Genomic DNA, 12,206 nt, shown 5'->3' with positions numbered 1-12,206 from the left:
TGAAATGGTGGAGCCAATAAATCTCGTACTTTAGCAGCATCTAAGCGATAAATTATTAATTTTTTTTGTAATGGGGGAAGCAAAATGATGGAAAAATGTCAAAGTTCACGAGATGTACATAGTTTCCTGCTTAATTTGCATTTTCTTGTTGCTCGTGAAGCGAGGAACCCTCCTTTCTCCTTTTTGTTATGCGCTCTATGGTCAGACTTTAATCGTAAGGAGTAAAGTTAAAAAGGCGGCATTAGTTTCTCTTTCTTGCAATAATAATACGTTAACAAAAGCCCGATAGCTACAACGTTGTGTACCTAGGTAAACTACACTAAGAGAATATTAAGAGTGGCAACCTAAAATGAATGAAAGTGATTGCGTGAGTCGATGGCCTCTCATTTGTTTAAGGTTTTGCTATTGAATTCCTACTCTTAAGTGCCTTACGGCATCTCACGAAGACGAGTTTGTTACCACTACACCAAAGGCAAACTAGTTCGAGCAATCGAACACGTGAATTAAGTGTAATAGTTAAAAACTAAAAAGTATATGGCACATCACAAATTGAATTAAGTTAAATCGACGAATAACCATCGATAACATCAAAAAAGAGGAAACACGAAATATAAAAAAATTAAAGACATAAGGAAAAGGGAGGGAAAAAAGGAATGGAGGGAATATATAAGGAAAAGGAACAAACAAGTGGAGGGTCCTGTAAGATTGAATCCCTTCAAAAGAGAATTGCAACGAACAACTTCAAAAGAATGAGGCTTCAAATTCCATTTTGATTATATTCGTTAATCCCTGCAGCCTACATAGCAACTTTAATAAAGAAGTTTGACAAACAAGTTATCATTGAATTACAGTAACTCATTTTTAAAATTATGAACTTGCCTTGCGTCCAGAGACTCCCATCGTAGAATAATTTGTGTGCTGCCATCTTTTGGTGTTGCGATGCACGCCGCGTCCTGCTTTAACCACTACAGAAGCAGACAGCACACAGTAGGTACGTGTGTTGCGCTTTTTCGAGCCAATAAAAGAGGGCGCTATGGTCTTTATATGCGAATTTTGAAAACGGATCTTCAAAAAATTAAATGTGTATCATTTACAGAATGTATTTGATGCTTAGCATGTATTACAAGCAATAAGGATCAAATTCTAATAAAGAGTGGGGATCGAATAGGTCGATGTCCTGTTCAATTCAAATTATTGCAAGAAGGTTGGTTTAAATCCGATGATAATGCCCTAAAGTGCAAACAATTTCCTCTTATTATATATGTCCGTATACACGTCCAGAGAAGAGAAACCACCGTTAAAACTCACTTACGGCACTATAAATTGATTCAAAACCGTAATGCGGAACATTCGTCGGACTCTCAACAAACCTGATCGAACCAAACTGTACTTTTCGGTATAACTTCTGTTCCGATCAAAAACGAGAAATTTGAAATTTAAATTTCATTATTGCCCACTAATTTTCCTCCTATTTCATTAAAATTTAAGATTATTCGTATTAATGTGTGGGCTTGGCTCGGCGGACAGGAAAAAATCAGTTTCCTCATGTTTCAGTAAGAACGACTCTAACAGATTCAATTATAGGTTCCTTGGTACTCACGAAAAAAATTATCAGTACGAGATATAATGTGAACTCGTTTTGTTGGTATGTTTGTTTGCAGTTGTTATAAGTAACTGTTATTGAATATTTCTAACTATATTTTGTTGCAAGATTCTCCATTAACATTTGAGCAATTGGTTGACAAACCTTCAGGAAGTCGTGATTTCGAAATTTAAAATTTACAAATTTTTCGTGACCCAAAAACTTTACTCTTTCATATAGAACACCCTGTGAATTATTTGACCATCACGTATCTCTTAAGATAACTAAAGTCCCAGTGGTTGAGCCCGCAAAAATTTTTTTTCGAGTTTGCTGCTAGCAGCAAACTGAGATTCGAAAGAGCTGCTTAAGAAGTCACCATGGAGGTGCCTAAAATGGAAGCACTTAACTTATAATAACTGTTATCCGTATTAGTGTTATTAGTTCTGATGACAACAAGCACTATGCAAACCAGGAATTTGCATTGCTTTCTATTACTTTCGCCGTTATGTAGTACTTTTACTCCGCCAAGCAATAAATCAATTGTTATTAACAGGATTTCAAATTACATAGTAGAATACATCGAAATGGTTGCTGTTGATACAGAGTGCTCAATCGGATAATCATACGGTGTTGCACATACGGAAAACGCATTTATTCAGCACATAATTTTACACCCTGTATCACAGTTAGCGTTGGATGGAGATGAGAACATGAGTAGGTAGAGTTATTTCGAATTAATTTATTAGCAATATCTCTAATTAGACAATATTCAGTGCATTACCCTGTAAGTTGTAAACTCTAATCTTCAGCTAACTTTGGACCTTAAGTTTTGCCTGTGAAGCAACGAAAATTGCCCGTTAACTTAGCGTGGCAAATCATCTGAATGAGTGAACTTTGGTCCTGAAATCGTACTTCAAATCATCCGGATGTTCTTCTTTGACGGGCTTCACCATATTATCAACTACTACGGCTTGAAACCATGGGTTGGCCACCACTCTGGCCTGATTTAGTAACAGAGATTTCTCCTAAAAATTCGATAATCTTAGAACATAAAAGAAAGTGACTATATAAGAAACAGGAAAAGCAGTTATGCATTTGAGAATAATCGATGTGGCTTAGAAATGGAGATCTCCAATACCAATATATAATAAAGTCGTAGAACCGGACGACATTCACATGCGGTTATATTTATAACCATCATTTATTCATGATTGGGTAATTGTCAAACTAGCATACTGTGTATTAATACGCCCTTTATCAACTCAGCTATTATTCCATATTAATTATTCTACGGAGCCAATGACCTTTTTGATTTTGAAGATGAAGATGAGATGAGAGGGACGTGTGGGCTGTGCCGTGGGAATTGTTAAGCCCCTTACTAACTAGATACGATCTTGATTTAAAGATAACATAATTTCCGGATTTCCAAATTGAATGTTGGATTTGAATAAATTTTAATGATGGACCCTTTAGTGCACATGTTGATCCAATATTGCCTAACATCTGGTTCCATTAGTAACAGTTTTGATCTATAAATTGTTGATAGGAACGTATAAAAGGTACCGCCTCAGTTCGATCGCCCACATACTTACGAACGTCCTGCTGTTCCGGGTTAAGATATATGATCGTGGTTTCTTTAATTCAAATTTTATTCATTTTATTGCCTGTTTGTTGTTATAACTTCCCATCGACTACATTTCGGGAAGCACCATTGATGGAGCGGATTCGACATGAGAGAATTCCTATACATGGGAAAATGGCTTCATTTAAGATGGGTTCCTGGTCAGCGAAGCGGCCTCGGAGAGAAAGATACTTAATTTGGCTTCTTCATTAACGATTTAAATAATCTCCTTTCGTTTTTGAAGTTAAAATTAGAATGTTTGAGTCATCTGGTGTAAGAAATGCCAGAAATTCTATCTGTTCTTGATAAAATGTAGCGGACAATTAACTTGCTTTAATAATGTTATTTAACCTACAGCTTTAAGATCAGAAAACCACGTTCCTAACGAGAAAAATTTCCGACTCGGCCGAGTATTTCATCAGTTTAATAATTTTCCCATTATTTTAGCCTTGATCGAGCTATGATATGAATTTTCTTTTTAAACGCAATATTTGCAACGCTAAATTCCACTTTATCATAACGAACGTCTTGTGAATTACGCGATTTTGACCAGTAGACGTACCTGCGGCTGGAGGAAGACACGACTGCCACCCAAAGACCTACCATACGATGGGGCATACCCACTCAGGTAGCTCCCGAAATAAGGGCCAATAGGATGCGATCTTAGCCTTAAATCGTCCGCGTTTGCGAGCCCCTTTCCAACACTGGATCTACCGTGCTCGAACACAGGACTGTAGAACTGATCTTGAAGACCCCTTAAAATATCGAAATCAGTTTTAAAATCCTTAAAAGAAGGCTGCCAAATTGTCCCTTTACCTCTCACTAAATAATAACATGTTTTGGATGACTAAAAATGAAGAAGATGATCATGAAACTAGATAAGAAGATGGAGAAGACAAAAACAAGAAATTTGCGAGACAAGTTCCACTTACTTCGAAATATACTTGGGGCGTTTATTTGGAGTCTTTTCAGAGAAAAATTCATCCTCATCATCAGAGATTACAGAATCAACAAACCTGACTTGGGATTGTTTAGGCGTTATCAACGCTTCCCCATCATCCAAATAGAAACGGACCGTTTTAGGCGCTTTCCTGCAAGTAGTTAATCACAAACAAATGACACTTTAATTGCCAATTGATAGTTTGTTTCACTGATGAGATAATGAGATTTTAAAGACGTGCAAGGCAGCAATGTCAAGACACTCTATTGAGTCATTTAAGTGTCGTTTTCTGGTTATTGCACCATCATTTTCTTTGGTGAAATGGCCTGTACGATGGAACAATAACGCTCTTCATATGTACATGTCCTCGTTACCAAACCTGCGGTTTTATGAGATACTTACGCAAATCCATATGAAGCACTGGTTATTCGGTATTGGAGGACCAGAACTGCGACCTAGAATAATGCAAAAAAATAGAGGTTTATATTCGGCAGTTTGCCTATAATTCGCTTTGATTGCTCATTTGCAGTTTGGCAATCTTGCTCTTTGCAGTTTGAGGGCTCCCAATCGTGCCGTCCTTGTCGCACGCGCATGAATTCTCCATAGGGCAACCGTAATGATTTGACAAAAGACTAACGCGACGTTGCAAGTTTTTGGTGTCAACGAGGAGTTTACGGGGTATTGATGTGATTTTTAAGTAGTCAGTAAGAAGTCGTGCGTCGTTATAGGGTTCGTAACTGTTGTGAAATGTCAGAAGTTTATTAGGGGGATTTATTGAAACCTTAAATATGATTACGCAACTAGTGAGTAAAGGAAACCAAAGCAAATCCAATTAGAACCATAACAATAAGAGAAGCACTTACGCACCTGTAAAACAATAGCAGCGGTCTTCATATTGTTAGAATCGGCACTGGCCCCCTGGCGACAGACGCGCGTTCTTTTATCGCACTGCACTAACGAAGAAAGCTCCATTTATAACCTTTTTCACTCCCAGCTGAAAAGTCTGCATTTTTCTTCAGACACAGCTTAACATCACTGCAAATATCATTGTTATTGCTTCGACCTTAATCCTTGAAATTCACGTTGAAAGTGCAGGTGAGCATTCAAATTTGCACTTTTTATGGAATATTAAAGGAATAATTGTCGCAGTTCGATTACGCCTTAGGCGTCCAGGGAACACATGCGCATCACCGGCGCTGCTACTTTTAAGCGACAGGTGCGAAACGCTTAAGATGTGACGCATTTTCCTTCTTCTTCATGCTTCCGATCACATGGGTAGTTGCGTAACCGCTAATGCGTAACGCAAATCGGCGCAATGAGGAATTAAGCGATAAATGTCGGACGGAAGAACCGGCTGACGAGCGTTAAACCGCGAAGACTACTGGTTGGGAGAGGGGCCATATATCAAAATTGAGTTATGTAATCTATGGCCGTTTCCATGCGCTTGAAACCAAACACCAACACTTGCTTACTTCAATATCCGAAACTTACCGATATAGGAACCAGCGGAGGTCACTGAAAAGTATCACCACTACCGTAAACTACTGGCCAAATTTAACAATTTTGCAAAACCCATGCCTTATAGTCATAATTATGGATGTGTTGCATAGCTATTAGCCGAAGTAGCACTAAATCGGCTTGTTCCACCTATACTTCGCAATCTCGTCCCTTTTTCCGTGGCCACATTTACTTTCGAAGAAAGTGTTTGTTATGGTCCGGTTCGAATTAAAGAAATCTCAGTGATAGTGCGCACCATTAACGTGATGATGAAGGTGAAGGTACAGTGCGAGCTATTAAACCATCGACTCAATCGAATCTTTAGAAAGGATGCTGATTTGGTCAAGACTCCGGTCTTGGAAGATTGATGGAAAACTCTAACTCCGATCTCCCCTTTAGCGATGATTATTCAAAAAGTTGCATGTGTGGCACACTTATTAGCATTATTCGCAGAAACATATTCATTGAAAAAAAAATGGTACTTTACGAGCGCACCTCGACAAGTTTTCGAATGAATCAATGCCTGAACCTATTAAATTTCACCTGGAAATGGAAGGCGAACTGCGTTGGGGTTTTCAATGAAAAAACGTTAAATTTGCGGGTATAATGAGAAGTGAAGAAACCGAGGAAACAATTACAATGCAATATCTTCGAGGACCGTCATATCCTCGTTTGCCCATGCAGAACTACATAACTTTCCCGCGAAAAAAGTGTTTTTTCGGTATTGAAAAAATCGGTCAAACAAGCCTAAAAAGTGTCTTGAGACAAGATAGACACAAGGGAAATTGCCACCATAGGAAATGCGAAGTAAACAACCTTCTTAATGCTCGTTAACTCGGGTTGAACCATTCACCTAACCGCAAAGAAAGCGAAATTAAATGCTTCGATAAGTAATTGTAATAAATAAATAAAATACTTGCGGAATGTCTTTGTTTCAAGCATTTACTTTCTCCGTCTGCCCTTAGGTATATCAAAGAACTGTTCCTAGTGGTGGGTGTAGGTACGCAGAACACCCCATGGAATGGAAAAAAAAACAGTTTTCATCAAGAGTTGGACCTCAAAACCTCCATTAAAAAAAACGTGAAAAATTGGGTCTTATTATTATAATGTATGCGTAACAAGTTCGAAAAAGCCAAGAATATACAGGGTGTCCGTTTCCGGAGCTTCAGCATGACGATCTCCTTGCAACCGTGAAAGGTACGGGGTCGGTTAAGTTTGAGCGAGGTTGCTCTGCCGTTTTAAAATTCGAAAGGTGACTTTCGGAGGTATGTAAAAAAACTGAAATTTTCGAAAAACATCTGAAATCTTTCCTCAGCTTACGTGGCGAGATAATTCAAAATTATTTTACGCTTCATCGTTGCAACATGTTCAATGTTGCAACGCGGCGTTGTCATATCTGAAATGCGACGTTTCGGTCTTCAGCGTATCATCATCGACATCGCTTTTTGCTTCTGCGCGCCATCTTGGATGTTGCCATTTTCTATTCAGCTTTTTTCTGATTGCCATGATTATACGTTGGCGTTCGCTCTGGTCCAGTTGAACGCCGGATGAACTCCAGGTACGGGCACTCGTATGGGATAAAAGTAGAATTTCAATGCAGCGAATCTAGTTTTTGGGTAGTTCCAAGGCTAAAATTCCTCGATAATGAGGAGAGATATGAACGAATGTACGACGGAATCGGTACTTGTGTTCTATGGATAAATTTGACTTTCCAGGATTCGAATAGTATCGTGCCATTAAACAAGCGTTGTAACCGGACTCTTATTGATCACGCGGAGAGATAACTATAGGATTTCCATGGCTAAGCGCATCTTAAAGTAAGACAATTTCGCCAAATTACGTAATATGCAGGGTATTCAGTATCAGGATCTCAGCTAATGGAAAGTAATTTCTCCGCTCGATTTGAATATTGGAACCTCCCTAATCGGATTTGGTCACCTAAAGATTGATTGCTCGGTGATACGAGGCACACCTTGTCCTTGATTAGTACCATTAGCATTGTATTACACGGAGAACACCAAGGTGGCGCCAGATCAGTTCATTGACAAGTTGAACGCTCCGCTAAATCTTTCTTCTGCTTTCATGCCGCCGCCTCCTCGGTTTGTATCACGAACGTCCTTTCATTTCACTCTTCTGATATGATACCGAAATGCAGCATATAAATAGAGAGGCCGACACTTACGTTACCGCATTCATCCCGATTTAGTGCAGTGTGATTTCTATACGTTAGCTCGTCGTAGCGGATATTACGCGTAATGGCTTCCGGATACATGGTAAACGTACCCTAAAATTTCATTCCGATGCCTTAAATTCAAAGAAAATTTTCAGATTGCTTCCATTTTGTTCCTAGCCCTGTTTGAGTATTGCAGTGCTGGTGGAGGACATGGAGGAGGGTAAGCATTGGTTCTATAATTCTTTCGTTGCCTCCTGGGACTTTCCGAGGGGAGAAATTGTGTATTATATCCGTGCTCAAGACGTAGGAAGAAGTTCTGCACGCTCGGAACCCTTTAGCTTTAACAAAGAACTGAAAAACGTTCAATTTTGTTTAGCGGAACTTCTCCAAGTTCACTGTCGTGGCGCTAAGGTTGCACGGAAAGATCCGATTATTGCCTTTTTACCACCGCAGTTATTGTCCCAGGACTGTCTTAACACGCACGCGAACCGTCAAGGAGCCCCTCTGATCCCAAAAACACCCCCATTCGTCAAAATTATTTTTCCGGTTGCGGCTTCGCGAGCTGCGGCTTCCGCTCACGAAAGGGGGCTCCGGTGTATGACAAAGCAAGGTAATATCGGATCCTGTCCCAAGATGAGACGTGGAAAATCGAAATTGCACTTATCTTTTTAAATTTTTTTTTAATGTTTTTATTTATTTATTTATTTATTTATTTATTTATTGAAATCCTGCCAAGAAAAAGTGAGTAAAATCGACAAATGAAAGATAAATTACGAAAATCGACCAAAACTCTTTAACGTTTTGGGTGAAAATATAAATTAGACCAGATTGTGGGCGCTCGAAAACTCTCCTTAAGGTCGTTTTTGTTTTTTGACGTTGTCACCAACGAATTTCCAGTGGATCAAAAAGTGAGGTTTTACCGGCCCAAATATAGAAGTTTCCGAATTTTTTGAAAAGTTCGTTGCGGGGCTCATCTGTGCCGGTCTTAAGGAAGATGCGTGTATTATGCCTCTTTGGTCTGGGCTTTAATTATTTCTAGCAACTTTTAAAGCCCGATTGTAAACATACGGTTAATACTTTTAGATTGGAGTTAATGCTTGTGAGCATTACAACACGTGGACAAAAGGCAAATACAACAATGTTATTTCGACTGTTTACGCATTGCGAAATTCTCCGTCTCAATTTGAAAAATTTATTTAACATTAACATTGAATCAACCCCGCACATTTGCCCATGAACTGTTTTCAACAGGAAGTACCCATGGGTGTAACTCGAGGAATTTAACGTTCCCCTCGACGGAGCGTAAAGAGCTAAAACACAATCGAGAAATGCTTTCACCCATCTTGATTTCGTAAATCATCTGATTTCTCTTCCTAACGAGATGCTTTACATGGTTCCGGATTACTGGTCAATAATAAGTATGATAAAGCACAATATGCGCCAATTAGCAGTCAAATTCGAGAAGTGAACGCGCAACTCATTAAAAATTTATCTGTTGTACGAGCTTTCTTTAATTAAAAAATAATAATAATAAAAATTCCTTGTCTTCAGACACAAAAAAGTAATAATCCACGTGCCGTACAAAGTCAAGACCATCCATCACACCCACACGGTCTACAAGCACGTAGGAGGAGGTGGTGGCGACGAAGGTGGTTACAAGGTTATTGGCTATTCCGGAGATGGTGACGTCAGCTTGGGTCACGGACACGAAGTACACGCAGACGCAGGTGAACATGCCGGAGGATTCTCTGTGGGGGGTGACCATGGATACTGGCACTCAGGTAGTTAGATCGAGACGGACGCTGCCTTTAACTTTCTTCCTCGTTTTCATTATTTCTTCGAATAACCACGACTTCATCCTAACTCATAAAATCTAACCTAACTTTATTAACAATTCCGCTGAGAGGATGGTAGCGAAGAGTTGTGGTCTGTGGCGCAGAAGTACCTTCTAAGCATGCTCCCCTTCACGTGGTCCGACCATTTACCATCCCATATTTAAGGTAATTATTGAACCACTGCACCTAAGTATGTTAAACTTGCTGGTCACATCCCTCTTTTCACATACAAGATTACACCGATACTCCAACGACATCGTAGTTGTTTGACATAATTCTCGAAACGCCATGTATATTTATTCATGAGGCATGCCATATATCGTATTTGACTTTTGTATAGCTTTTCCTGCAGTTTGAGCCTTTATGAGTCCGTTATTCTAAAATTTTTAAGATTCACTCTGAACAGAATGCTAAAACTCCACTTTCCCATATTCAACGCCACATGCATTATGTGAATTTTGGAATTTGTTGCTCATTAAGGTCACTTTATTTGCAATATTTCTTACTCCCATATCTCTTAGTTGTCAAGATGTACTAGAATTAATAAGAGGGCCCTTACGACGTTTTTAATGCAAGTTTTTGGAGATGATTCTATTTAGTCGACTTTTCCCTTTGAGCTATGTTACTGATTATTATGAATTTACCAATCAGAAAGACCAACTTCCTAATACACTTTCCTACAGCTACCTATATCGGTTTCGAGCAGTCGGAGTGGCAATTTTCTCTTAATACGTTAAGCGAAAACTCCACTTCTCTCTGAGTGTCCTTTAAAACTTGCTTAGTATACGCCGTTCGTTCCGGCACTTTTTCTGAGCCTTAATCTTCGGCAGGCGGATCAGATGGAGGTCACTCTGAGGGCATCAGCCTCGGAGGGTCCGGAGGTCACGACTGGAGTGGAAGTTCCGGAGTAGGTGGCGGCGACCTCGGTCTTGGAGCCTACAGCGGTCACGATCTTGGAGGTGCCGATTTGGGCGGCGGATACGACCTCAGTGGTGGAGACGGAGGCTACGGAGGCGGTAATTCCATCGGTAGCGAAGGCGGTCACGACTTGGGCGGCAGTGTGGGCAGTTACGGAGGTTTCGGAGGAGGCGACGACGGAGGCCACAAAGGCTACGACTAGATTCTTTTTGTTGATTCTTGTTGATGAAAAGACTTATTTATTCTGAATTCGTTACCTGCATTAGTTCTCACACTCACTAGTCTGTTGAATAGTTGTATAGTTAGTTTTAAGTTTAGTTTTATCGTTGATCATTGTTAAGTTGTTGTCGAGATTTTTTAAATAAAACTGTAAAGTTTTGGTCAGTTCGTACATACTTAATCGCGACTATTAAAGTAACCCCGAATCTTAGAAACTCAAAAGTTTAATAGGGAGTGATTGGCGCAGGCGCATGAAGTTCATTGAATTTGAGCTGTTTTTAAGCACCAGTTGCTACATTATTTTACGAGATATTGATGTCCAAAATTGCAAATACACTTGTCCTTTCGAAGTTCTCCGAAATAATCGAGTTTTTTGGAGTGGCTAAAATTGACCGATATGCCAGGTGGTCCTGCAAAGCGGGTTTTCCCAATTTTTTCTAAATTTTTATAATGAGGATTTTAAATGAATTAAATAAAGAATACGCCATTTTGATATAAAAAAAAGCGTCTTCAACTGCCTTTCTGAATCCAAATATCAGCGGTATACTGAAACCTTATATTTACAACAGTTCAGTTGAGATCATTTCCGGGTGAACCAGAACATGCACATAACTGTCTCATGCGTAAGAAAGTGGCAACGTATGAACTTATGTGCTGAAAAATTTTAATGTCTATTTTAAAAATTGCGCGAAATATAGGAAGGAAATTGCTTTGCCAGAAATACTCGGTAGATTCCATATTGAGCTTGAATTCCTCAATTAAAGTTTTGGAACTGTGGAAATTTTGAGCATTTTTACTTTAAGACATTTTCAAAATCGCAAAATAATAATATTGAAGTGCAAGAATGTTTAATCTCAGCAACAACAAGAGATCCTACAACGCCGTTCGCGCATGCTCAACGCTAATGCAGATCATGATTTTAGCTGTTTTGCAGGCAATTGCTCCGCTGCGTTTCCGAGGGGTCTCCGTTTTTGGAAATTTTTATGGCCATTTGGAGAATTTTACAGATCGATTTTCCACCCAACTCGACTGATTCGGGTCCTATATTGACCCACGAGTTTTTCTTCGAAAGCCCAAAACCATAATTATGAACATTATCATCCAACCCTTCACATGTAGAATAACGTGGCAGCCACGATGTTTTAACAAAAGAATGACGCTGCGTTGTCATTTAATTGGAAAGTAGTAAAATTAAAGTTTTAAGGTATAAAGTGGTAAGGACAAAGAAGAACATTGTGTAAAACAACTGATATAATTTCAACTAGTTATACATAAAAAAGGTACAAAGTTGAATAGCCATTATTTACAAAAATTATTCCAGATACAGTAATTCGAGACATAAAGGGTTCCAAAAGAAACCTCCAAAATTTCCCACATTCTCCATTATCTCAGACGAAAGAAAAACGTATTCCATTTACATT

The 12,206-nt window shown here is 39.1% G+C and overlaps 2 protein-coding genes across 5 annotated transcripts; one reads left to right on the top strand and one right to left on the bottom strand.

Moving 5' to 3' along the window:
• Positions 1–2,297: 2,297 nt before the first annotated feature.
• Positions 2,298–5,916, bottom strand: LOC136344450 (uncharacterized). 4 transcript variants are annotated; one of them, XM_066291927.1, is made up of 6 exons: positions 5,635–5,916; positions 5,011–5,586; positions 4,546–4,598; positions 4,220–4,294; positions 3,766–3,958; positions 2,298–2,607 (listed from the first exon to the last, which is right to left on the bottom strand). In XM_066291927.1, the coding sequence occupies exons 2-6, from the start codon at positions 5,113–5,115 to the stop codon at positions 2,458–2,460; spliced, it is 576 nt and encodes a 191-aa protein (XP_066148024.1). In that variant the 5' UTR covers positions 5,116–5,586; positions 5,635–5,916; the 3' UTR covers positions 2,298–2,457. The 4 variants fall into 4 exon arrangements, with proteins under 4 accessions (XP_066148024.1, XP_066148025.1, XP_066148023.1 ...); XM_066291926.1 differs by having other exon boundaries at positions 2,299–2,607; positions 4,136–4,294; positions 5,011–5,178; positions 5,635–5,910; XM_066291928.1 differs by lacking the exon at positions 4,220–4,294.
• A 1,847-nt stretch (positions 5,917–7,763) lies between these two features.
• On the top strand, positions 7,764–10,951 carry LOC136344455 (uncharacterized). Its single transcript, XM_066291933.1, has 4 exons — positions 7,764–7,913; positions 7,969–8,033; positions 9,365–9,594; positions 10,479–10,951. Exons 1-4 carry the CDS (start codon positions 7,896–7,898, stop codon positions 10,766–10,768), a joined length of 603 nt encoding a protein of 200 aa, XP_066148030.1. The 5' UTR covers positions 7,764–7,895; the 3' UTR covers positions 10,769–10,951.
• The last annotated feature ends 1,255 nt before the right edge of the window (positions 10,952–12,206 follow it).

The sequence above is a fragment of the Euwallacea fornicatus genome, chromosome 17, assembly GCF_040115645.1.
Source record: "Euwallacea fornicatus isolate EFF26 chromosome 17, ASM4011564v1, whole genome shotgun sequence".
Classification (NCBI taxonomy): domain Eukaryota; kingdom Metazoa; phylum Arthropoda; class Insecta; order Coleoptera; family Curculionidae; genus Euwallacea; species Euwallacea fornicatus.
This window is presented reverse-complemented; position numbering and strand designations above follow the sequence as displayed.